The following is a 22,896-nucleotide window of genomic DNA, read 5'->3' on the forward strand; positions in this document are numbered from 1 at the left end:
ACAATATATACTGCTGGAAGCAGCATCACAAATTCATAAATTAAAGGAGTATGATAGGCAAGGCACATAAACTGCATGCAGGTTTAGAGAAAGTATTCTAGACTGTGCACCATTATATTTTCCTTTTATGTTGGTACTGTTGTCGTATGCTTGCCCTCTACAATTCATAATATCTAAATCAAATTCGTTTAATCTTTTCAATAGAGTTTTTGCAAATCCTTCACCAGTCAGATCACTTTCTTCAATAAACCCTATAAATGACCCATTTATAGTTAACATTTTCTATTCAAAATTTGCATATCTAATAATGATTGAAGTTTATTCCTTATGGGAAATATTAGGAATACAATATCTTTGGATACTATAGTACATGGCTGCTTTTATATATTGTTTAATTTTATTAAGGACTTCATTTCCTAATGCAGAAATAATTTGTTCTTGTGACCAATGTTCTAAATGATGCACAATTCTATTTTTTGAATTTATTATTTTGTTTATATGATCCATTAGCACAGGATCGTATTTACTTAATAATTCGATTAAATTAAAAAAAAAATTCCATTATTAGACTTACCTATTGTTTTGAAGGTAAGATTATTACAAGCTAAAAATAGTTCCTCGAAGTCGAAGATTATAATAAGCTAAAAATAGAATCACATCTACAATTTTTTGAAATAGTAATTTCAATCGTGTCGATTCATTACTTATATTAACTTGATTTATTTTATCAATAGTCAAACATAAATATAGTCGTTTTAATAATTCTTTCCAAGCAATAAACAAATTAATATGACATCTAGAACGTTCATGATCATGGATTACATTTGACAGCTTTCTCCAGTTATTATAGCCACTTATAAATCATGTAGTTTGGTCATTTCCTCTTCTTTTGGAAAACAGTATACAACAAAAGCAAAATATGGAGTCTTGCGTCTTTGAATAAACTAACCAGCTGTGGAGTTGAGTTTCGCTGTTTAGCATTTTTTAAAAAGTATGTATTAGTGGAAAATGATCTACAAAAACTCCTTTGTGTTGCACAGGTCCGATTTTAGTACAAAACATTCTAAATTTATCAGTTATAATACTTGGCCCTAAAGCAGGATCTTTTATACTCTCTTGATCATATTTGTTATTGTAATTTTCGTCATTATTTTCTGATTCGGTCACATTTGTGTAAACACACGATTCTTCAACAAATTTCACCGTTTCAACATTTTTATTGCTAAACTGTGTATTTTGTGCAGAACTTTCTTCCCCAGTTGATGTTTGAATTGTAATTTCTGAAGTTGAAGCAATTTCTTTGTTAGAATTACTTCGTAGCTAAGAAAACAGGTCTACTTGTGACTTCTTGAAGTTTAACTTTTCTCCTTTTTCCTTTTCTGATAATTTTCTTTTTTGACACCCAGAGGGATATTTCCTTGGTATGGACATGGTTATATCTACAGTATTAAGTAGTTTATAGAATGGATATCAAATTATTATATGCTATACTATAAGCTATTACTTAGTAGTTGAGGTAAGTGATTGTAAATCTATTTACCTTATATTAACATTATTTTGCACACTTGCACAAGACTATAATATATACTATGAACTTCATATATATATCCAAATCCGCCGACTGCTACATTGAAACTTCTTCCTTAATTCTTTTCATTCCGGTCTAGGCCAGTGATGCAGAAAGGCAATGTGCATTGCTAGGCGTTGATCGTTTAATTTATCTTCGTTTTATTTTTTGTTTCAGCAACTTAATATAAACAAGTATAATAAATGCATGCATAAAAAATATTACATCAGATGCAGAAAAAGGTATGCAGCTGATGATATACAAGTCCATTTGAACCCATCCTCAGCTTCAGACTTGACTTCTGACCGCCGCTAGTGCCCAGAAGTTGAGCCGCTCTGTCTTAACATGCCTGAAGGGGATTTCATTATTCATAAATCAACTTCTCCCCCCCCCCCATAGGTATCACTGTGATCATTCCCTAATAACGGTGTCAGTCAAAGCACAGCCATCCACGTGGAAACAAACTTGTATACTTTCAGTATGTATAAACACTATTTTTGTTCAGAACAGTGTCTGTTTTAATCACGGTGGGGGCCCCCTCATTCGCAGGACCCAGGTGCATAGCACCTGCTGCACCCCCCAGATGGCCAGCCCCGTTTTTATCCTATTGTGGGAAATTATTATCTTGTATTAGTGGTTACTGAGGTTAACATTGTTTAGATATCTAAGAAATCTCAAATCAGGTTTCTTCATTTAGCAATCTGTTTGTTGTGAAAATTGTTTCTATTTTTAAACTGATGGAATTGCCTTTAATTAGCTACAAAGTTTTCACCTTTTTCATTCTGATTACAGTTGTTGTTACAATATTGTTCTCATCTTTTGCATTACAATTTCGTGCCTTAATGGCATACTGCATTAGTGAAGAATTCAGTTAGAAAGTAATTTTTTCCATTTCCTCTATCACATTTACTTCTGAGCTAAATAATTTTTAGTTGCTTAACTTGTACTTGAAGTTACTGATGATAAAAGTTTTTCTTTATTTTTTAAAATTGTGTGTATTCTTGAAACAGGCAATTAAATGCTGTATCAGTATCAGATTAGCATTTACTTGCATCTATTATTTGCACCCTTGCATGCTGGTTTCCAGAGAAATGCTTTTTTTTTCTTTTTCTTTGTGATCACTCATTGTGAAAAATAAGAGTTTCTTTAAGTATTTAATATATTTGCATCTTTATGTGTAAATAATGTTGATAACTAGTCATAAAGCAACAGGAATGTATTTTGTTACTACCTGAATCCAACAGTAAGACTAACAAAATATTGACTCTTGTTAACAAAGCCTGGTACTTATTGTCTGAGAAAGTGCCTGCATTGCAATAAATAAATCCAGCATTTCCAATATCTAAAATTGTTTTAGTTCTTAGAAATTCTGGTCCTATCATGTAGTATTGAAATAGCATTAAGCAAGGTTTCATGCTGATATTTCAAGTGCAGATTGTAATGTTTAATGTAAACAAATATATTTCAGAACTAAAACAATTTTAGAATGTGATTGTAATTAATGAAGTATCAATGCATATTTTAGTTTAAGGAATTTAACTATTCTTCCTTGCATCACAATAGAAACCTAAAAAAAAAAAAAAAATGTGAAAGTTGAATTAGTTAATTAAAAATAAATGTCGCCATATTATACGAGTTATTAATAGTGTTAATAATGAGATACACTGTACACTTTGTACATTGTGATCCATTTTATAAAAGTGAATTTTTATATTGTTGAATAGAATTCATTGAGTTTTCCCCCACTATTATCTGTACCATATTTTTCATTTCTTCATGATTTATATGTTCTCTCATATTAATTCCTTTGTAGTTTTAATGTACCTTAAATGTTATTAAATCCTTTTAAAGTAACAATTATTGAAAATAGTTTCCATATATTCCATATCCATTAAGATATATCTATTAATTTATCTTATATTTAACAAAATCTCTAAATCTCTTGTTAACAATTTAAAATTAAACCTTATCGCATTTAATGACCTACTAGATTTGTTTGTACATCTTATTTATTTACATACTCTTAATTTATAAAGAAAAAAAAAAATATTATACTTAATTTGCAGACAGAGATGTTTTATTCAATGTTGTCTTTTTGCTTTCCATTTCTTTAAAAACCTTCTTCAGTGCTGAATTTGGGGTTTTCTATAATCTTTTAAATTCGACTGCTTATGTTAATTCTGCATCCTATATATTCCATTTACTTTAAAAATCATCTTGTAATTGCAATTGAGACAAAGTTTGCTTTTTTTAACTGACCTTCAAGAGATGTTACAATAGATACATTATGTTTATTTTTCTATGTATACTTTGATTATTACAGTGTAATTAATAAAAAAAAAGTAAAACCAGGGGGAGATGACCACTCATCATTTCACCAGAAAGCTTATGCATATGAAAAATATAATTCAAAATTTAACATGCTTGTAGTTTCTTTGATGTATTGATTAATTTTTAGCCCTTCCCTGTTTGTCTCAAAAATATTTATTACTACCCAGCTCCATTCTCTGGAAATTTTAATTGTGGTTACTTTCAAATAAATCTTACACATAATTTAACATTCATAATTTCTCCAATAAAATATTAAGCATCAAATTATGACAGAAATTAAAGCTATGTCAATTTAATAAACATCTGGTTTTGTCCATTATTTCTATGAACCATTCTAATCTAGTTAAACGCTGTGGCATTATAACATTTAAAAAAATATTGTCCTGTGTATCTGTCTTCTAACATTCATGATAGGTATTGTAACTTCAATTTTTTATTTGTCTTGGATACTACATGGATATTAGACTAAATCTTTCTTCCTTCTTTCAACAATTGCAGAAAATCATGCAATTAAATATTTAATGAAACAATGGATATTGTCAAATTTCAGAGGACCAGTGTAATCTATTGTTATAATGTAGCCCCCCCCCCCCTCCGAAAAAAAAAGAAATTAAAGAATACCAAAATTCAAGAAATATTTGCAAGACTATTAAATTGGTATCATTCAACAGACAATTTTTTAAATCTTGAATGGGGATAAAAATTTATTTTTATGTAATATTTTTTGGAAGCTATTGTGGGAAATGCCAAAATTCAGCTTAATTTTTAATTAAAATTCTGATATATTTTTTAAAAAAAATCACAAGTTACCCATTTCTACTTTTTGCAGTCTGTGCCAAATTTAGTAGCTCTAGGTTTAACGGCCTGCATTGCAATGTGCCAATACACGAAAATTTATCATTATTATTGGTACAAATTGAGAATTTGTTTTTTTCTCTTTAAGAATATTATTAATTTATTAGTATGATGTTACAGTTTAGAGAGTAGGTTGTTGGCCCTGACGTGATTCATGCTAAACTTTAAAATGATAAAACATGAGACCAATCCTAAAATAATAACCCTTGTAAAGTAGAAGTGCTTCAGAATGAAGCTCTTCTGCTTTAGCTAACTTTTCCTTTAAAATGTTTATTATTTTTTTTATTGTTAGTTATTTTCTGCATTCTATATATGTTTTTTGAATAAAATATATTGCATGTTTTAATTAAATTCTTTCCAATTTTATTAGACTGAACCTACAAGATCACTGAGGAGCTCTCTAAATTCTACAGTGCCTTTATCTCGTCCAGGTTGCTCCAAAGATCCTGACTCTTCTGATTCTGAAGTACTCTCTTGTTTTTGTTTTTAAAATGTTTTAAAATAGTTCATGATTACAAAACAGTATCAAAAAATGTTCTGTACTTGATTATGCTATAAAACTGGATAATTGATAGATTACAATAACTGTTCAAATGAAGGAAAACTGGATCTGGAAATGACACCGCAGAAAATGACAATATTTAATCCAAAATGGCAATAAAGATTTGTTTTTAATTTTTAACATTTAGAAAGAATAATATATAAATAATTAAAATTAATATAAAAATAATATTCAAAATATTAATTTTATTGAACAAATAATTGAAATAAACGGTCTTCAGGATGTTAATAAGAGTAATTATATAGCACATTTCTGTATAGATTTGAAATTTTTTTAACAAAAACATTTTTTTATTACAGTTTTGACTTAATAAAAATAAATTCAAATTAGGAATATTGGGAAATATTTACTTTATGAAATTCATCTGGTAATTAATGAATTCTAAATGAATTTGATTTAATTAATCAATTTCAGTTTATGACCTATAATATTGTTTTAGAAATCAGGGTCATTTGATATAATTATATTATTCATCATTAGGATCATTTGATACAAACAATAGTAACTTGAGTAAAACAATATCAAATCCCCCCAAATCAACTGTGACCTGTTTTTTAATATGTTTGTTTGTTCTTGATTCAATGAATTTACTATTCATCGAACTTACTAAGATATAAAATATTTAATTAACATTTTAATTAATTTAATGTTAATTCATTTTAATTAACATCTTAATATTCAATAAATATTAATTAATTAATACTTATACTATAAAATATTATACCTGAATAGTTGTAGATTCCTTCATCCAATAACTTTGTTTACCTATCAATTTTGTCACATAATCTTGTATTTTGGTCTGGTGACATTTATAACTGTTACTCAGAGTCATAAATGTAATTAAAAGTTCTTGGGTTTTTCTGCGTGTTTGTGTGGGAATGATGAAATCAATGTTTGGGAGTAGGAATGGTAAAACTAATGAAAACAGAAGTTTTATAAAGTGAATAACATGAATAATAGAATTCATTAACCATTAAATAAATTTTTACATTTTACAATTTTTCAGATTTAAAATCTGTTTAGTTTATTACTATATTTCATGTACTTTTCAACTTTTAGAGGAGGGAAATCTATAATATGACTCAATAATTCTTCACTTATTGTTAGTCAACAAATAGCTTTTTAAATTATTGAGCCTTCTTTAGAAAGTGAAATTAATTTACATTTTCATTGAGTAACTGTGATTGTATCTTGTTTTGTATTTTGGAATATATGTATGTGTGTGCCTATAATAACTTCAGATAAGTGTCATATTATGATCTTGTACAGTAAATGATTAAATGAAAGTAATTTTTCAAATAGCCATAACAGGGTATTGAATTTATTTCTTACACTTCATTCTTTATTTTAAATAGTTACCTTTTATGAGTGATAAATTTGCATTGTATTTTGAAATAGGGAATTTTAATTACTAATGGTTAATATAAAAATTTTTAATGCACAATTTCTTTCTCTGTTAGCTGATTATTACTATTCTGCTCTGTTTATGTAAAAGGATGAATAGAAACCAACCATATTTTTAAAAAAACATGCTAATTTTTAAAAGTGTTTCAATATGTTTATTATTCTTTGTGATTTGTTCAACTAGAATACTTTTAGAATTTCAAAATTTGGCATTTTAATATGATAAAAGCTTCAAAAACAGCAGTAGGATTTGGTAGAAACTTGTTTGGGGGAGGGATCTATACTTAAGCAGAAAAGTTGAACATCTTATAAAACTTTGATGAAATACAGTATATGTATGCTTTAAAATTTAAATGCTTTTAAATTTTCCTGTATTATTACGGAGCAAAAGTCATTTTAAATAAAAAATATTATTAAATAAAATTTGTTTATTTCCATAATTAAGAATTTAATCATATAAAATGTTATGCTACTGAATTTTTTTGTTAATTCGTTTTAATCATACATTATGTTCTATTAGGTTTCACCAAATTTATCACGGAAAATGTTAAGACGTAAAGCTCCAACTCCTGCAACCAAAACCTCTAAAAAGCCTCCTGTCGTTGTGTCTTCATCGTCTCCATCATCTACTTCTGAAGTATATTTTTCTATAAATCTTTTATTTTTAAAGTAATAGTGTTTAATATTATCTATTTTTAAATAATATTTCTACTGTTTTTATTTTTATAAATAGCCATCAATATCAATTACAGTCTTTAAGATGAGGATCAATGTTTTAGGAATATTAATGAAGGAAAAATGCTTGTTTTTGAATAAAAATGAAGCAGTCTTTTATATTTTCTGTCTAATTGTTTTGAAGTCTTTTTAAAAATCTTTTATAGCATGGCTTTGATAAGTTGATTTGGTATGATGTAAGAATTTTATAATATCAAACAAATCTGTTTCAATAAATTAGGAGAGTGGCATGTGCCAAAATTTACCAGATGTATTTACATTTCACTTTTATCTTTATGCGTGATAAAAAATAAATCGATAATAAAATGATGAAGGAAATTATTGCAATGAATTTGATATAATCATATTTATTATGAACTTATTTTTTCTCTTTGACTTGCATTCCATTTCATACTTCTCTTACTCTAGCAAATGCACTTGCCTTTCTGATGCCAAAAGTCAGCTTCTAACTCATTAGGGTCAGATATTATAGCAAATCTTTTGTTTATTTTTTTAAAGAAAAGTGAAATTTCTGTAAAGAAAGGAAGGTTAAATCAGAAAGTTTGTAAAAAAGGGAGAGGAGAGTAAGTTGTGTGTGATTATTCCTGTACAAGAGAAGTTGAAATTTTTGATAAATCTGTACTGTTTTTTTCTTCATCTTTTTTTCATATTGGTAATCTTATTTATATTAAGACATAAAAATAATCTGTATCCTCAGTCTAAAAACTTAAACTATAAATTAAAATGAATCAAAACCCATTCCAAATGATGATCCATTCATTGCACCCTGACAACAGATAGCAATGTGAGAATGTTTAAGTAGGATTTTTTTTTGTGTTTTATTTTTTAAGGTTCTTTATTTTTATGATGAACCAGATTGTTATTGCAAGCATGCTTCCAGCATTAAATTGCTGGTTTATAGCAATTTTCTTTTAAATATATATATATGAATTAATTTTGGATTAACTATTCTCTTTAGAAAAGAGTTTAAGAGAAAATTTCATTTTATATTATAAATGTTATAATTTAATAATTTTTTTGTGATAAATTTACTTTTGAAACCATTTATTTTAACCTTTATTAGCCTAAATTTTGAAATCAAATAAAAAAAAAATATCAATATGTTCTTTGCTGTATCCAGATAAAGGGCAAAATAATAAGAAAAATCACAATATATAATTAAGCCTTAAGTATCAAAATTGATACTCACAAAGATAGCAAAATTTTCTTCAAGCAAATCAGGGCCTTGCTGAAAATAATCAGATTATAGTAAAAATAAGATACTCACCTATCTCAAAAGATTTATTCCACGGAAATTTTTCTAAAAATATGTCACTTGTTCAATACATTGAGAAAGTGAAATGTTGTATTATTTGAACAATTTTGATAAGTGACTTTTATTTTTTAAATTTTTGCTCAAAAGAACATTATGCAGTGGTAACATACTTACTACCAAATATTAAAAACAAACCAATTGCAAGTGTACAATTCAATTTGATATGAAATTTGTGACTTAGGGCATTTAAAGGTTAATAATTTCTCATTTTAAAGTGCTAATAGATGGTCATCCAAAAGAATTTTTGATTTGTTTCACAAAAAAAAATTTGTTTTCATTTTAACTTTTTTTATTTATAATTTTTAAAAAAATTCTTTGATTCAATATGCAAAATTTTTCAATAAAATGACTTCTTTAAGAAATAAGTTTTCAAGCCAAACAATATGATTCTTTGAAAAATAGGTAATTATTTTATTGTAAAATATATAAGATTTAATTGTAAAATAAATATTTTGTTGCATGATTTATCGAACCAAATTAAATTTTTCTTATTTCAGGAATCTGAATTTGAAGAATTGTTAAAAAAGCAAGCTGATAAGAAGCTTAAAGCTCAGGCAAAAGTAAGAGTTTATTACAAATTTGCGTTAACATTATTTGTTAAAGAGAATTATCACATTTAAAGCAAGATCTCATTTAAAGGTTGTTACATATTTTAAATTATTTTTTAGTATTTTTTTTCTTTGAAAATTTATTAAATTAAAATAGCCTTAAAGAATGTCAATAAAACAAAATATCGTAGATGAATCAATTCTGTTTTTATTATTGATTATTTTTTATTTTTAAAAAGAGTTTGATTAGTGAATTTCTAAAAATGGGGGGGGGATGAAAAATACTTATACTATATTTTATTCTTTTAATTACCTGAAACTCTACATAAAAGTTAACTTTTAAAATATCTTAGTTATCTTAATGCCAATAAAAACCCATTATAGTGATGCAGATTGTAGTAAAAATTATCATTTTATTGGATTTTTCATTATAAGCAAATTATAATACAAATAAAATGTACTAAAGAATGCTGAAACACTTAACAAATATATTTAATTCGTGTTATTATTTAAAACAATTTGTATTGAAATGCGTAAATGAAATTCACTGTCCTTGCTTACAAAGTAGTGTTTGGTAATAAGTATATGTATTTCATGGAATGTAAAATTTTTTTCCTTGGAATTTTTTAAAAACAATATTTCATCATATGTAAACATTCAGGCCGTTGTAATTCAATCCTAAAAATAATAATAATAAATGTTTCTTTAGTAGAACTTCAGTTTTTGTCATTATCCAAGATAGTGTCTATTTGGAGAATGATTCACCAACTAGGTGACAAGTAGGGATTGCAATACTGGGATACCGAATACCGGTATTTTGAGCCATTTGTACAATTTTGTAATACCGGTATTCACAAGTTTAAATACCTTTTTTTCGATATTTACTAGAAATTTTTTAAAGTGTCTAAACTATATGCTCAGGGATCGCTAACACAGCAAAATAGTATACGTTTTTGTTTTTATGTCCCCCTAACGAGCGAAATTAATTAGATTGTGAATACAAAGTTGCATCGTACAATCAAGAGAAGTGATAAAATACAATTTGGCAACGGATTGTAAAACCCTCCGATCTAAAATGACAGCATTAGATGGTTTGCCATTTTGAGTGTTTTGCACTTCTACTGAATTAAGAAAATCACTATCCGCCAGAGGTTTTAAAAATCTACCAACATTGATTAACACTATAAGAAGAACTGTTATAAACTACAGTAACGGTGTTCGCAATTCTCTGAAACACGAGCAAATACAATTAAAAGTAAATGGTGAAAAATTTAGTCTTACATTTGATGAATGGACAAGTGTAAGAAATAGACGCTATTTAAAAATAAATATTCATTCAGGAAGAAAAAAAATTGGAATATAGGAGTTACACATGTCTCGGTAAGTATGCCTGCCGAAAAATGTGTGGAAGGGCTTACATCTAAATTAGCGAAACATGGATTATTCCTAAGAAGATATTGTATCCATAACGACTGATGGAGCAACAATTATGGAAAACGTTGGAAAGTTGATTGGTGCAAACCAACAATTGTGCTATACTCATGGAATTCAATTAATAGTAATAGATGTATTATACCAAAAAAAATAAAGAACAGAAGAATCCAAATACTGTGGATATAGAAACTTCGGATTCCGACTTTGAAGAGTGTGAAAGTGAGAGTGATATTGACATTGAAGATAATGACAATGTAAATGTTGAAGAAGATATTGTTAATGAGGATGAAATATTAACCCATCAAGAATTGCTTCCTGCAATTTATAAAGTTCGAAAAATTGTTAAGATATTTAAACATTCCCTTACAAAAATATATACTAACTGAAAATAAATCAAAATATATGCTAAGATTAGATTCTAAAACACGTTGGAACAGTTTACTCCTGATGATGGAACGATTTTTGAAACTGAGAAACTCAATACAAAAAGCAATAATCGACTTAAACCTGCAAATTAATTTTTCAGATAGTGAATTCAACTTAATATCCAGAACTGTATCAGCTCTACTTCCAATAAAACTGGCTGTTGAGGCATAATGTCGGAGAGATTCTAATTTATTAACAGCTAATGCAACAATAAATTTCTTGTTGCAGCCCATGAAAGAATATTAGGGACTGCAACTATATGAAGAATTATATATTACATAGAAAAATCGCACAGAAGAAAGGTATACCGAAATAGAAAATGCCTTACGGTGTTAACATAATTATAATGATTTTAAAAAATAAAAATGAAAAACCCGAAAAAGAGACTAACCAATTCAAATCTGATCAAGTTTATAGTGAATTTTCATAAAATTGTTTACCCACAACCCTATCCACATTCAGAAGAATTCCGGGCAGTTATCGAAGATTATGATGACACTAATGTCGATAGTGAAAAGGAATTGTCTCTTGAACAAAAATTAGAATTAGCGATAAATAAAAAAATTTCATCAAACCAAAATTCGATACAGAAATCAGCTATATCCAAGACCATCCGACGAGAAATCGATTTTAGAGATAAATACGTACTTGGAGAAAGTATATTGTGCATTGCTAACAGTACCACCAACTGGCGTAGATGCCGAAAGAGCGTTTTCTACATCTGGTAATTTTTGTACATGATTACATTCCAGGCTTAATGACAGCACAATTGATGTCATTAAGCCTGGCATTCAAAGCATTTCAAAAATTTGTAATAGTACCACAGACCGAATACACTTCTTTGTGATTTAAATAAGTAAGATGTTTGTTACTTTTTTGGGATTCTTTATATACTGTTATAATTTATGAATTACAATTTTTTTTGTGATATCTCTCTAATAAAACTGGCAAATAAAACAAAGAAACACCTGTGTTTTCTGTCTTTTTCTAAAATTTCTACTACCGGTATCCCGGTATTAAGATCTAAAAAATACCGAATACTGGTATTGAACTTTTGGTCTAATATTGCAGTCCCTAATGACAAGACTTTAGTTAATTTTAGATCTATTTAGAACAAACACATCATTTTAATATTTAACTTAAGTTTGGAGATTTAAATTCAGAATTTCATGAATCATCTTCCTAATTACTTAATTTTTGTTAAATTTTCTTGGCTAAATATATTTATTAAATTTATTAGGAATTTTGGCAAAGTCTGCTCATTAGAAAATAAAATCATACATTAAAAAAAATAGGCTTTAAATAAGCTGTATACATACTGAAAAAATATCTTAATCAAATTTAATAATTTAAATTCTGCTCTTCATGGTGAAGGAAATAGAAAGAGATAAATAAAAAATTGTCAAATAATTATTCAATTGCCTTAAACATTAGACAATAGCAGAATGACACTGATGCTGTGAACTTAATGGTTTGAAATATTTAAATTAAAAGAAGGTGCAAAAATGAATTACCTAATATTGACAAAGCTATTAAATCTGTTTTATTTTCTATCGTGGACACATTTTTGAAAGTACATTTGATTATTTGGGTAATATTTTATAAGTGATGAACATTTATGAGTATATACAGTCTTATGTTATTCAGACTGTAAAATAATATTTATTTCTTTTAATGAAAAAATCATGCTAAAGTTTGAGGTCAGAAAATTCTATAAAACTCCATCAATCAAGATTTCATTGAATCTTACATCTATGACATCTGATCAAAATTTTTTATTTCTGAAGAGCCCATCTCTTTCCATTTTCAGTTCAGTTAATAAGATATTTTAACAGGGAATTTAGATTCTAAAGAAATTCTGGAATGATTAAGAAGAAATAAAAGAAGAACTATTGCCTTGATGAAACTGAACTTTCATTTACAAGCTAAGAAAAATAAAAATACAGCAGTTCCAAGCACTACTAGTCCTTGCAGGAAGTAACCAAAATTTACCAATCGTTTTTTAAAAAAAAGTTGGAGGGGTAGAGGTGGGGATTCTGAGTAATATTATGCAATATGTAGTGAATAATTCTTTTCAAAATTGCCATTTTCTTTGCTGAATGAAATGTTTGAAAATATGAACATCAAAAAATATTTAAAAATATGCTCATTAATGAAATGTATATTAATTTTCATAATTTTTTGAAAATTGTTTTCCTTTTGTATTGAAGATTTTTTTTAATATATCAATGTATTATGTGCATCACATTTACCTTATAAATCATTTGATATTATATCTTATTTTTACTTCACACTAATTTCAGGATTTTCTAAATGGAGTGAGAATGATTGCTGTATTTTTTTCCTTGATTTTTACAAGTGAACAATGATTCTTTCTTTTTTAAATTCCATTTTGTAATTATTCTGTATTCTCAAGGAATATATATATATATATATATATATCAAGGAATATTAATGCTGCATTGCTGATTTTAGAGTTTTCAAAATGATGACTAAAGTGGATGAACAAAGTCTAAATTATATGTCGTGTCACTTTTTCAAGCAATGTGTTTTTGCATGCAAACAAAACTTTCATTTTATTTCATTCATCCCCCTCTTTTTCCCCCTTTATATGCTGCTTTCTTGAGTGTAAAGCTATAAATAAAGGTATTTCGCTTGAGTGCTTTTAAACATGGTGTTTAATTTTTGAATGGTGTATAATATATAATTCATAATAGCAGGATTCTTATTGAAAACAGTATTCATCTGTCTTTAAATATATTAGTGCATACACTGTGAAAAACAAAGAAATAATTGTTTACTAGAAAGGTCTTTGGCAAGGTTTGGAACTGATGTGCATCCCATGTTTATCCAAATAAATTTTATAAACTAAAAAAAAAGTTCTAAATTATATAGATATTTTGGCAAAACTTTCATATATATATATATATATATATATATATATATATATATATATATATATATAACTCTTATGCAGCTGGCAAAGGAATAAAAAAAAATTCCTAATGCTCACCGGAAAACTTCCAAAGATACTTCAGATTCCTTTTCCTAAACTGATATGTTTCAAATTAGTCCTTATAAGAATCTCTCAGTTAAAGCACTGAAGGGAGGGAGGGAGGGGGGAGACTTTTTTTCTTGTCCCAGCGCAAATAGGCACGTTCCACCCTTTGTGTCAGTCATGTCATTTTGTGGGGAAATAAATTGGATGTTAACTCCCCAATTTATCTTCCCGTTGTCACTCATTTGTAAAACTAAATTACATTCATTCTCATTGCTTCTTTTTTTTTTTTTCCTACATTTTTTTAAAACATTTTTTTTTCATGGTTTTTTTCTCCCTCTTGATAATGAAAAATATTTTTTTTAAACTTCTATGTTAATCATATAATATCATACTGTCTAAGTTATTATTTTTTTTATTATTAAAAATCTTATAAATTTGTATAAATAACATTTCTATATTTTTTGTTTAGGCTGAGGAAACTTCAATAAAGAAGACAGTAAGAGTAAGTAGCAAATTGCAATTAAAAATTGGATTCTTCTGCAATATACATATGAAAAATAACATTGTGGGCTGATAATATTTATTAACTGTTTCTAAAATTTTCCTTCATGTTACATAAGTTTTCAAGCAATTTTTCAAATAGTTTTTTTTTTTTTGTTAAAAAAATCAGATATGAATTATGCTTAAAATACAAGAACAATTTAAATGTAAAAATCATGCTTATTTTTGTAAATTTTAAAAGAAAATGTCGATTGAATTTTTGCATTTTTAAAATTTTTTACTGCAGAGTGAAAATTCATCAGTGGATCCAAGCAATCTTGTAAGTGTATTTCTAAATTTTATATATCATTTAAATTTATATTGAATTCAGGATGAAAATTTAATATCTTTTTTATTTTTTAGGTTAATCAATGTGTTTTCTACATATTGGTTGCAGATCGAAGTAAAAAAGCAATAAGAAAGCGAGGTAATATTAATTTTATTTTTTAACGCTTACTTTTAATTTAATGAATTCTGATCTCCGTTAGTTTTGCATTTTTGAAATAAGAATGAACTAAATTTTTAATTGTTTATACTAGCCAAAGCTTTATGAGAAAAATAAATAAAAAAATGATTAAGCTGCAATTTAGCTATTCCTGCATTGCACTTAAATCCTCATTTAATACTTCATTTGAAATTATCTGTGAAAAAAAAAATAAAATTGAATCTGAAAATCAAAATTTGTTCAAAATTTTCTTTCTTTTAGTACTTATTTAAAAACTGAGTCATGGTATTATTGTTAGAGTACAATCTATCCAGTGAGTATATGGTAGAAAATCTAGAAAATTCGATTACTGATATCAATGCTTTGACAAGAAAGCACAAAAACACAGGTAACAAAACACAATCAAAAGACAAAGACAGGATTTATAATGACAACAAGAGTGCAAAGCACTCTGAAAATACTTCCTAGTGATCAACTCTCCAAAGAAAACATTCAATTACTTTTTCTCTCAATTTCAAGTCATATTACAGATTCATAAAGATTCACCGATTTGATACTGCAAAACATGGCTGCCTTATTTTATATTCCTTTGTATAATAATACAATTTTTTAATATATATTTTTCATACATTCTTTCAACCTTAATGTTGAAGCCATTATGGTTTTAAACTTGAAGGGAATGTGTAATTCAAGATGCTGCTTTTTTTAGAAATTCAAATTAGAGAAACTTTCTGGAGTTAGCCTATACTGTATCAAACAGATACTCTTCGAAAATAGTGAAATCTCAATTTGGAATTATATTTGTATCAGTATCGGCTTCCAGTCTTGGTGCAAGTATGAGAATAGTTGCTCACTGAATAACCTGTTTCATTCTGGCTGGAAAAGAATTTGTTACAGCTGTATTAGATAAAAAGTACAAGTACAGTTTGAATATGAGTGCAGAATATTTAGCGTCATTATAAATATTTATGAACTGCTTATTTTTAACAATCTTTATATAAGAGTCTTAAAAGTGCTTGTTATATTTTAGACACTTTTTTTTTTCTTCTTCTGACACGAGGGGAGGGGTATTTTATCATGTTATAGAATCATGTTAGGTTTGTCCAATTATATGACTATATTTTCTTTGTTGTGTTTCATCTTTCAATACTCAGTGGATTTGTGATAAATTCAGGGTACAGAGAAAAATATTTTAATTTAGAAATACTGATAGTATGGTTAAAATATACCTTTTACACGAATTAAACTCTTTTTTCGTCTTTTTTTTCTTATGTATATTGGGGAAAAATCGTTTATCTTTAGAGACAATTTTATATATTCATGTAAAACCATGTAAGCTAGTTTTTAACATTAATCTCAGCTGTTGTCATACACGGCATTTCTACTTATGATTATTTGTAGATCATTGCAAATTATGTTTCAATATTTAGTCACTATTAGTGGATTTTTGTGTTTTAAATTCAAGTAATTTTTTGTACAAAAGTTTTAGGACTTTTTAACGATATGCTGGCAAAATATGTATTCAATTCATTATGAATTTAAAAGCAATTAAAAATATTACTTTTATCCTTACCCATTTTTTAAAAAACTTTATGGAGTACTCATTAATAAATGGCTTGAACATATATGTCTAGTAGTCATAAGTGATTTTTTTAAATAGTAAAATGAAAAATTCTTAATGATTTTTACAAAAATTTCGATTGTTATTCTTGAACAAGAACAACATTTTCAAAATTATTGTTACTTAAAATGGTTGAACAAAATTTGAATTTGTTTGATGAAAAAATCTAATTGATTTTTTTTACTAATATCTAATTACACTAAATAGAATCCCTTCAAATGTAACACTTTGTTTGTTATTAAAATACATTTGAATGGAATAAATAGCTCATTCACTTTAAAAATGTTAAACGATATTTCTCAGAATTTTTCATGTGATTTGGATTTTTGCATAATTTATAAAAATGAATTACTTTTTGAATGCTCTCACAGTTCTTATATTGATATTTTCTAATTGGATATTAAATTAATTATAAAGCTAAGGTTAATATTTTTAATACTGAAGAATATTTATCTATTTCAAGACATAAAAAATGATAATTTGAGCAGTTGTTTTCCCTGTAAAAAAATATTTTAAATGATTTTAGATTTTCGGTAAAGATTTTTTTATAATGTATATCATATCACTTGGAATTGGAATTTTTTTTAGGGCATTAGAAATAATGCAGTCACGTATTGCTTAACGGGCACCTCCCATAATGTTAGAATTCATGAAACAATCAACACAATGTGTGAAAAAAAATATACTTCTTAAACAAATGAGTTCTCTAAATGAATGACGAGATTTTGGGATGTCACATGCAGGATGGGCATGCTGCATGTCCTTGTTTCTACATGTAAGAAACTTGTTCTGAAAACATTGTTGAATGCAATTCCTGTGGGTTTGAAAATTGAATTCCTGACAGTTTGAATATTTCAAATATTTGTGAAACTTTAATTGATATAATTATGTTACTGGCAAAGATTATTGAGCTAAAAATAGATAGCAATGGCATTGATAAGCTTGTGGGAAAACATAACTGTCGAAGGGCTCTTGGAGCTGTTGTTTTGCTTTGCAGCAAAATGACAATGTTGGGATTTGGTTAGAAGTAGAAAGAATATAATTGACAGAGGAACAAACTTCCAGGAAAATAAGGAAGATGTTGAAATCATCGGAACTGTTTAACATTTTTGAGAAATTTCTTTGAGGAGTATCACCCCAATCAGACAGTAATGCTGCATCTTATTTCCAACAAATTTTAAGGCATAATTATAGGCAAAAGTCTTTAGACAACTTTCTTATACTAAAAAGGTACATTATAAATAATAAATTACGTAGCACTATAAATTTGAGTATTTTTTCAGAATGGAATGCATTATCCTATTTTGCATAGATTCCTGTGGAAAAAGTGTTTTACTTAATGAGTGTTTCGCATAATAAGTAAGAATTAGGAATGAATTATGCTCACTAAGCAAAGTTGCTATATATATATATATATATATATATATATATATATATATATATATATATATATATATATATATATATATATTGGTGCATTTTTTTTCTACCTGTAAATTAAGTACATATGCCATATAACTTGCTATATAGGATCACACTCACATTATGGTCCTACATTTTGGGTCTTCAATCATTATCAAAATAATATTACTCGCACTTTTTTACTATTTCAAATAAGGTAGATTGGTTTATTGTTAATGAGTGAGGGATAAAAAAATTGATAATTTTTAGAAGAAACTTAAAGTCTTTCAGGGACTTGGAAAAAAGAAAACTGTTATCCAGTTTCACCATAAAAATTTACAATTTTTTCCATCAATAATTAAAAAATTAATAATACTTTGTTATTATTTAAATGTAATTTACTCCCTTGGCTAATACAAAAATTTATACTTTTTCAGATATCATACACCATGTGTTTGATGGACGAAATACTCATCTGTTTCCTGAAATATTAAAAAAGGCTGCTTCCTGTCTTCAAAAGGTCAGCATAAAATTCTTATGTCTCTGTTTAAGTAATTCTTACAAATTCTTTTCACCCTTTAGATGTTAAAGAGTGAAAACTAATTTTTCTCTTATCTATATTCTTTTCAGGAATGTAATTGTAATTTTTAATTGGATATAGACTTTGGTTGTAATATAATAAACAATAGTACATTGACCCCCCCCCCTATCCTTCTATTCTGTGAAACCTTAAATGGATACTTTAAAATTAAATGCTCTTCCTTAATTTTGTTAACATTTCTCAATACATTATTGTGTTTGGTTGATCTTAAGATGTATAGTCTTATTATTTGAAAAAGCATTCTGAAATTTTTTTCAAATGTACAAATGGATTTATACATCCTAATTTTGAAATGAAAAAAGAATGAAAAGGAAGGTCGAAACCTCTATGTGTCTTCTATTTTCATGTGTTCATTCTGCAGCGAAGATATTTTAAATTGTCTGAAAAAATTGAATTGGAGAAACATTTTACCGATCTTATTAATTGACCCATCTAAAATGGAAAGTTTTACTTATTGAAAGAAAAAATATAATTAACAGGTTAAGTATTTTTTATTAAATGGAAGTAACTGCAGCCTACATGTTGTCAATATATAGTTTGGTAGATTCAAAATGATATCAACATGAGATATTAAACAACTTTCATTTAGTTGTTGTTTCTAATAGCACTTGTTATAGACAAGCACACTGACTTAAGAAGTCAGTGATTTTAAGCCAAGGGTGCGTCTCTTGTTTTTTCAGTAGCGCCATCTAGGGTCAAACATACGACATAGCTACACAGATGTCACAACCCTTTTTACGGGGCAAACTTCATTAATTCATCCACAGATTGTAATTTAGACCTGAATCAGAGAACGATCACCCCTGATCCAGTACCCCCAGTGGTATTACTCTTGACATGGAGGACTTTGTGGCCACGACAGTTTTATACGTGCGCCAGCCACCACGCACATGGAGGGTCTTCGGCCGGCAGGGTTCGAACTCGCAACCCAAGGGACACGAATCTAAGCCCTACCAACCAAGCTACCCCGGCACTGCCCTTTCATTTAGTGCATGCCATTTATTCAAAGATTTTAATGAGAGAGAAGCAGAATTATGAGATAGACAAAATTTTCAGGGAATGTAAAATCCCCCTGAAAATTTTGGTAAAAACTAGGTGGATAGAGAATGCAACTGCTGTTGAAAGAGTACTCAAAGTATGTCTATTTGATTATGTTTATTTTGTAATGGAAATTGTAAAGAATGTGGTAAATATGTTGAAAAAGGCAAACAACAAAAACAAAATCTAAATTGTATAAATTTTCTGGAAAATATAGTCAAGGTCCAACCTTCTCTGCCAAACTGAAGGGTTTTCTGTTTATTGACCAAAATTATTTTGCTTTAATACTCTACATGAGAGACTGTCTACTAAGGTGGAACAAAAATGGCCTTAAGGTGTTTTGTAAAGATTTTAGTTTGGTAATAGTGTGGAAAAGTTGCCTTTTAGGTTCAAAAATAATTTTAAAAAAAATTGTTGCAGTATTACATTATCTTGAGTTGCCACAAAAAGCTTGAAATTAATAAAAAATTTGAAAAAATGGAAATTTTTAAAATGGGCCTTTACAAATTTTTCTTAGATTTTAGTTTGGTAATAGTGCAGAAAAGTTGCCTTTAGTTTCAAAAACAATTTTTAAAAAGTTAGTTGCCGCAAAAAGCATGAAATTTGTTTTTTAAAAAAAATGGAAATTTTTATAAAGGACTTTGGTGCGTGGTTTAACACGCATTGCCAAATTTACTTTAAATTAAAGTATTAAACATTTTTACTTAATAAAAACTGCCAGCCATTTAAATAATATATTTTAATTAGAAATTAAATTAACAAATATATATCATGATACATTGGCCGTAATTCCATCTACCAGCACGAGGCAGAAGTTCTAAGCCATCTCGTGAAGGCAGGAAGTGAGTCACTCCGTATCCGTTGGAGAGCAAAGTTCATCTCCAAAGGCATGATTGATGCTTATCGCCAACTGGCGAAACAAACAGTCATTTATCGCCTGTTTGGCCGCTGCAGGACCTTTAAAAAATATTTCTAGATTTTAGTTTAGTATTAGTGAAGAAAAGTTAGCTTTTAGGTTCAAAAAGAATTTTTAAAAATTCTGGTTGCAATGCAACAATATCTTGATGTGCTGTAAAGAGCTTAACATTTGTAAAAAAATAAATAAATAAATAAAATAAAAAATGAAAAATTGTAAACTTTGATAAAATATTTTTATGAATTTTTCATTCATATAATGTTACAAAAAAGGATTTTAAATACATATATAATTATTACAATTGGGAAAAAAATATTAATTAGAAAGTATAACAATAAAAAAAAAGTATTTTTGTCAAATTTTACATTCTTATGTAATTAATGATTACAAATGTTTCAGCTGCAAAATCTTTGTTTCTAAATCATTGCCACATTAAACTGTTTTTTTTTTAAATCAAATTTTGGCATATTCACATGTGAATCAATTTTTGCTCTTATGTATTGTTCTCTTGCAATTGCACCACAGACATTTTGAGCCAATTTGGCAACCAGTTTCACAGCTCCTTCCACTGCATGCATGTGACAAGGAAACCGTGGAAAGTCGATAACCAAGTCCCCTTTAATATTTGGTTCAGCTTTAGATGCCTTCTGTATAAAATCTTTGAGAGAGTCATTGGAAACATGCTTTAGCGGGGGAGGGGGGGCTTCAGTTAATTCATTTTCAAACCATGAGATCACGTTAATCTAATCATTTGCATCGTTTATCTTTAAAACTTTATACTTCCTGGCTCTGTCTTTACTTTCTGTTCTTGCCTTTAAAACGTGTCGTAAACTAAGTTCTCTTTGAATTTTTTATTCATCACTTAACATGGGCGAAATATTTTCTGAAGCAGCAAAGTACCCATTTCTTTGAATAATCTGGTCTATAACATTCTTGAGATTATTGGAGAGATACCATGAATATGAGATAAGATTAAAAAAACGTTTGAAACGATAAGTACGTGAAAGGTAACTTAATATTAAACCACACAGGCACCTGGTAGTTTTATCTCTTCTAATTCATTTGATGGATTTGGTTGGTTTGCCCTTTTTTATAAAGAACACTGATGTTCTTCAGTGTTGTCATTGTCGCCAGTAATCATTTCTGATGCACTAATATTTTGTGTCTGTTCTTGATTAAACTTAACTTTTCTCTGTAGTTCTTTACTCTTTCTTGCTTCTTTCTTCCTCAAAGCACTTGTAGTAACAATATCAATATTACCTATAACCATTTTCCTGTTAGAGCATTGATTGTTCAAAACATTTTATTCCGTAGCTGGCATTTTTTTTTTTTAATACAAGTCAGCAATATCAGATAAATGTCTAGTTTCTTCTCTAAATTCTGTGAGGTTGGAATCAAACTTATCTGAATATTTTCTTCTTTTACACTTTAATAAATTCCTGTATTTAGCATGATAGTCTTTTATCATTTGTGAAATTCTTTTGCTTCTTCATTTAGGTCAAAATTTTTCTTAGTTATTCCATTCACAAATAGACCTAATTCCAAAAATGTGTTTTTTGAACTTGATGAAGTCTGAAATGTGGAGAATCGTTGCAATTTTTTGACAATTACAATACTTTCTTTTTGTATATTTCAGATGTGGGACAATAAGAAATCAAGGAATATTATTTTAAAGCCTCTAAATCAGTTATGAGATTCATATTCTTAATGAACATTTTAAATAATTCCTATTGTCTCCTGAAAAATTTCCATTTTTTAAAAAATTTGTATATTGAAACCAAACCAGACATTATTTTTTTACATTGTGGGAAAAAAAAATCTAATTTTAATTTGAATAAGAGAAACTTTGTAATTTGTTTTTAAAATTTAATGTATCTTTTCTTCTTTCCAGATTTTCGGATTTGAACTTATGGAGCTTAAAAGCAATAAAAATGAATATTTACTTGTAAATAATTTGTGCCATCAATATGATGTTCAGGAATACGCTGAATAGTAAGATTTATTTATTTTTACTTCATGCTGCTTGATTGTTTCTTAGATGTGAGTTGATTTATTTTAACCTAAGACAGTTTATAAGATTGACATGAATCTGGAATTGATAAACTAATTAATATACAATGCATTTGAAAAAGTAAAAATCACTGTCAAATTGGGGT

The 22,896-nt window shown here is 27.6% G+C and overlaps 1 protein-coding gene across 1 annotated transcript in view; it reads left to right on the forward strand.

Annotated features, from left to right (window-relative positions):
* Positions 1 to 22,896, forward strand: part of LOC129972923 (melanoma-associated antigen F1-like) — a 48,364-nt gene that overhangs the window by 16,189 nt on the left and 9,279 nt on the right. The window contains exons 5-12 of the mRNA XM_056087242.1: positions 5,124 to 5,219; positions 7,240 to 7,356; positions 9,267 to 9,329; positions 14,648 to 14,680; positions 14,966 to 14,998; positions 15,082 to 15,145; positions 18,623 to 18,705; positions 22,632 to 22,732. Coding sequence (XP_055943217.1) covers positions 5,124 to 5,219; positions 7,240 to 7,356; positions 9,267 to 9,329; positions 14,648 to 14,680; positions 14,966 to 14,998; positions 15,082 to 15,145; positions 18,623 to 18,705; positions 22,632 to 22,732 — 590 coding nt within the window. The remainder of the gene's footprint in view (positions 1 to 5,123; positions 5,220 to 7,239; positions 7,357 to 9,266; positions 9,330 to 14,647; positions 14,681 to 14,965; positions 14,999 to 15,081; positions 15,146 to 18,622; positions 18,706 to 22,631; positions 22,733 to 22,896) is intronic.

This window comes from Argiope bruennichi, chromosome 6, assembly GCF_947563725.1.
Source record: "Argiope bruennichi chromosome 6, qqArgBrue1.1, whole genome shotgun sequence".
Lineage (NCBI taxonomy): Eukaryota > Metazoa > Arthropoda > Arachnida > Araneae > Araneidae > Argiope > Argiope bruennichi.